The 5,670-nt window shown below is 38.1% G+C and overlaps 1 protein-coding gene across 1 annotated transcript in view; it reads left to right on the top strand.

The window, feature by feature from the left end:
- The first annotated feature begins 4,145 nt into the window (after positions 1-4,145).
- The window catches only part of LOC119573871, a 38,721-nt gene continuing 37,196 nt past the window's right edge, over positions 4,146-5,670 (top strand). Inside the window, 1 exon segment of the mRNA XM_037920978.1 lies at positions 4,146-4,263. Coding sequence (XP_037776906.1) covers positions 4,240-4,263 — 24 coding nt within the window. The 5' untranslated portion in view covers positions 4,146-4,239.

Below are 5,670 nucleotides of genomic sequence, written 5' to 3'. Positions count from 1 at the left end.
TGCCGTTACTTCAGTCGTGTCTCTGAGGTGGGGGGGTGGTTTTTTGGGGAGTGCTCACTACTTTCTTGCTCGAAGAAGGTAAGGATCAGTGTAAAGAGAATTTAATGCGGGATTCCATGAAGGCCAATATTATTCTGTATACCCATTTATTGAAATCTTTGCTAAACATCCTCTCCCCATCAGCAAATCAACACTCCAGCTAGAGGGAGGTCTTCGCCCTTAAGCATCGAAGGAAGTGAGAGAAGCAGCTGACCAGCCCAGGAACAACCAAAGACAACTTCAGTTCTGAACTTCAGAATGGCCCAGGGAAGTCCTGTGGCCCCTCAGCCCATGTCATCGGGGCGCACGGCGTCTCCTGTCGGTCAACAAGCATTCGCAGACACAACTCCTGATTCCGAAATGTAAGTATTTATCAATATCTTCTTTACTTTTCTTCATGAAGTTGTTTGTTCTTTACTGTCATCTTAAGATTTGAATGACATGAATATGTTGATAGCAGAAAAAAATCTGAGATTACCATATAAAAACGTAAGTAATTAGAATACATTATGTCAAGAAGGTAAACTACTGTTTATCCCCCACATAAGTTAAAACCCAATGTATTCACCAACAGAAGGAAGACTCATACCTACTGTGACATCAGTTCCCGCGAGAGTCGAAGAAGTGCCAGATTCAGCAGAGGCGCAACCTCCTTCTTCTTCCGCTCCCTGAAACGCCGGCAAAGAGGTTGTCGTCCCCAAAAGGCCAACTCCTTACCCTGGGCACAAAGGGAAAGCAAGGCCGAGGGTCGACTATAAAGCAAGCACCTCAGCCGAGACCCAGCGGAGGGAAATTCCCAATCAAGATCAGTGGACGGTGATCTGATCAACAGTAGCCTAGTGTAGAGGAAGTGAGCATATCGAAAGGAAAGGAAAACTCCTAATGAATCGACCGTTTCTTCGAGCAAGGCCTTGTGAATGAAAAGGTTCCCATCACCGTTCAGTTTTACTACTAAAAAAAAAACTTATCAATTTTTCTGTTGTTCAAGCAAGTGCAAGATGGATAGAAAGTGATGTTGATGGTAAGACTGAAACAAGTTCCCCGATACAAACAATACGCAACAAGAAAACTTTTAAAAAGTTAACTCCTTGCATGCTGTAGTATTATGAATATGTGATGGATGTTCTCTGTGACTAAAAACTCAATTAGGATATTAGCGAATAGTTTGTGATCTATATTGTTCAATAATTTTATAGGCATTTTTAATTTTTCTTTTTTTTTTAAATATATATTCCTTTTCGATTTCTTGATTTTTACTTTTGCCATAAACCTGCAGATTGTGCAAATGAAAGTGCTAATTGTTGTCTGATTTTTCAAGATGGGTTTATAAAGATACACCACTTCTCATGGACATGGATTACTGATGATCTGTATGAATCAAAAAGGTTGTTTATGAGAGAGGATGCATATAAAATATTGCAAATATTATCAGGGCAGTAAACAAATGCAAGATTAATAATAGAAGTAGAATGAATTCAGGTGTTAGTTCAGTGTTTGCGCCACAGGCCCATATGAGATTTTCTCTCTTGCCTTGCCTGTCGCTATGTTGGACGCCTTGTTGAAAAAATACGATTGCCCGAGAGGACATCCCAACGTATTCGTCGCAGTCCAGTTAGCAATTCTGGGCCGGATTTTCTCAGCGTCAGGTAAAAATATCTTTCGTTGTAGTGCCTCCATCGCGCCAGTGTCTCTCCCAGAAAACTCATACGTGAACAAAAATCCTTTTTCCAAGTGGGGACTTGAAGTTTAGAATTTTCGATATTAAAAGGGGAGTGGGCTGTAGAAGAGGCGGTAAGAAACGAAAGCTCATTACAACACACCCAAGATGAACAAAAACACATTAATAATATCCTAAAAGTTTATCCAGGCACACAAACACCTTCATCATACACAAGCGTTTGCCTATGTATGTATTTTTTATCATATATGTATTTTACATCAAAACATGATACTACACACACACCACACACAAACATTACACACACACACACACCAACAGCATATATATATTTATAATATATATTATAGTATTATATACTATATATATATATAACATATTATATATACTATATATATATAGTATATATATATTATATATATTTACATATATATATAAACATTATACACAATATAACTTACAACAGTGCATACATAACTATCTATTGTTAATCTCTCTTCTCACTCAGACACACACGCAGAGTGTGGGTCCTTGTGAGTGAGAGTGACAGTGTGGCTGTGTCGTTTGTGTGTATGTGTTTAGATATATAGAGTATATATATATATATATACTATATATATATATATATATATATATATATATATGTAATACATATAATATATACATATATAACTATATATATATATGATATATATATAAATATATATATTTCTCTCTATATATATGTATATTTATATCTACATATATAAACATACACACACACACACACACACTTTTTCTTGGCGTAACTTGGCAATGAGGGCGGAGGACCATTACGGCTGAGTGCGAGAATCTCATTTATTTTGGCCACTAATTGTTTTCCAGGAAAGAATGCGCTCCACATGTACAATATGTATGGCTGCGTTTTGGATATGTATATATCTTATCTATCTATCTGTTCGATTCTCCCACTATATATCTATCTATCTAATCTATCTATCTATCTATATATATATATATATATATATATATACATATATATATACTATATATATTATATATATATATTTACTGTTTATATTTGTGGCATATACTTACACACACACATGTATATATAGATAGATAAATAATAATAATATATATATATATATATATATATATATATAGATATATATATATATATATATGTGTGTGGTGATCTGGTGTGTTGTGTGTGTCGTGTTGTGTGTGTGTGTGTGGTGGGTGTGTGCGACTGTGTGTGGTGAAATATATATATGTATAATATATATATATATATATATTATATATATATATATTATATTATATATATAGTATATATGTATAATATATAAATGCTCGTTGCGCGGTGGTCACGTGGACATATAGGTCAAGTATAAGGCACAGCGTTCAATTCTGAAACTATTCTTTGATGATATTCTATATATATATATATATATATTATATATATATATATATATATATATATATATATATATATTATATATATATGTAATATAATATTAATATATATATATTATATATATATATATATATATATGTACATATATAAGTGTGTGTGTGTGTGTGTGGTGTGTGTGTGTATGAATATATATGTATGATGATGTATATATCTATTTATCTATCATGTAATGTATGTGTACATATATATATATATATAATATGTGTGTGAGTGTGTGTGTGTGTGCGCGCGCGCGCGTGTGTGTGTGTGTGTGTGTGTATCAATATATATATATATATATATATATATTTATTGTGTGTGTGGTGTGTGTGTGGTGTGTGTGTGTGTGTGTGTGTGTGTGGGTTGTGTGTGGATGTGTGACTGTAGTGCATGTGTGTGCATACATGTATAGGAATACTCTCTCTCTCTCTCTTCTCTCTCTCTCTCTCTCTCTCTTATATTATATATATATAAATATATACTATACTATCTATATATATGTGTGTGTGTGTGTGGGGATGTGGTGTGAGTAGGTATGGTGTGTCAGATCTGTTTCATACTTCCACTCTTATCTTCTAGGCCAGCGTTGGGGTTCTATTCATAAACTGTGACGATGCGGCTACGTCACACGTCCACTCCTGCCAACATGGGTACTGTATATAGTCGACGCTTCGCTAAGGCACCTTCAGTAGACGAACCGGACATATCAGCACAACAAGCTCTCTCCTCAAGTGCCTCTAGAAGAAACCATTAATGTCTCTCTCCAGAGTTCCTCGAGTCGGTCAGCCAGGTTTGTGAGCCTGGCATCAAGTGTTGCCCAAACTGTGGCGGAGTGAAGCAGCCCTGTGACATGTTCCTCCCCCACTCTCAAGGAAGTTTCTTCCTCCAAGACTCGTTCTTCTCCAACTTGCACCAGCACTCCATGCCACCGTCAGGGGACATGACTGAAACAGATGGTGCGACTTTGACTCAAGCTCACCGACCCCTGGGACGACGTCAGTGGGCCCGCATACTTGACCTCCTTGATCGTTACCGCCAACTTCGCTCTCGCAACCTGAAGGAAGAAAATCAAGCTGTTGCTGTCATGTCGGATGACACCAGCCAGAAGGTCTGTAAAGCGAGCAGATGTCATTTGCAATATAGGCTAGAAATGTATTGAACCGAAAGAATAATATATATGTTTTTATTCCAATATATATATTTTGCAAACCATTAGGTGGTAATGGACGTGCATGACTTCATGGGCGGAGACGTGAAGGTGAAGGTGGTAGGTGCCCCCTGAAAAAAGACCTCAGTGGTGGAGGGAGTGTGGAGAAGAAAGAGGAGGATCTTAAGTGTCCTCGCACTCTTCAGGGACGCCGCTTCTCCCTGCCTCGTCTCACTGACTTGTCAGCCATTGACCTGTCTGTCTTCAGTATGTATCCTCACCATAATCCCTAAAATAGGAGTAAATAAGTGTTACACAAAATACATGTTTTCAGTGATACACGATTGAAACAAATGTCTACTGTATTCTTAAAACATTTTCATTGTGTGTCACTGTTCACAGCGAGAGCGCAAACCACAGCACAGACCACCCTATCCCCATCCAGATGGAGGAAAAACTCAGAAATAAGAGTGTTGGTGAAGCAACTTCGTCGAATCTTTCAAATGTGAACAATGTAGTCAAAAGCCAGACTTCTGTCAATGGAAGCCAAACAGGGAGTAAATGTCCCATCAAGAACTACGAGCAACCTTCGGAGGCAACAAATCCAGCCCAAACAAAGTCAGACACTCAGAATCCACTCAGTCATCGACTTCCCCCAGATTGATTCCTATTGAAATCGAGGCAGATGAAAGCACAAAATAGAGCTCTCTTGAGTCAGGGGATTCAGTCATCGGAATCCAGTTAAAATCTGGGAAATGACAAGAGTTTCAAATGGCTTCGTTCCCTGGACCCACTTCTTTTCCATCACAACACGAGGACTCTTCTTCAATGATCATTATTCCAAGACTCGTGGAATGACTTCCAGAAGCGTGAGGGAGGTGTTGGCAGGGGGCGAGGAGCATCATCGTTGGTCGACGACCTGACTAGTTACAGGAATCTTCGAAGTCGCGATCTTCGAGAAGATACTCAGGCTGTCATGTCCTCGGAGGATGAACATCAGCATAAGGTACATATTTGGTCTTTACGTTAAACAGAAGTGTCTGTGAAAATAATGTAATCTATAAAACATAAATCAACGTTCTGCTTACCTTTCAGTTTGTAATGATGTCCAAGATTTCATGGACGGTGGACAGATAAAAAAAGTGAAAGCTGTGAACGATCGAGAACTGGTGGTTTTCAGGCCACACTGACAGAATGAAGGGCGGCTCGAAAGTCCACCAAGCGGTTCCTTCGACGCTTCGTTGTTCCTGGAGACATTCAGCATGATGCCGTTACTTCAGTCGTGTCTTCTGATGGCGTCCTCACTGTTTCTGCTCCGAAGAAAGTAAGTTGCAGATAAAAATATAATAATACATGATTCTACAAAGT

This window comes from Penaeus monodon, chromosome 6 (genome assembly GCF_015228065.2).
Source record: "Penaeus monodon isolate SGIC_2016 chromosome 6, NSTDA_Pmon_1, whole genome shotgun sequence".
Classification (NCBI taxonomy): domain Eukaryota; kingdom Metazoa; phylum Arthropoda; class Malacostraca; order Decapoda; family Penaeidae; genus Penaeus; species Penaeus monodon.
The sequence above is the reverse complement of the archived record's forward strand: the minus strand, read 5'-3'. Positions and strand labels throughout refer to the sequence as shown.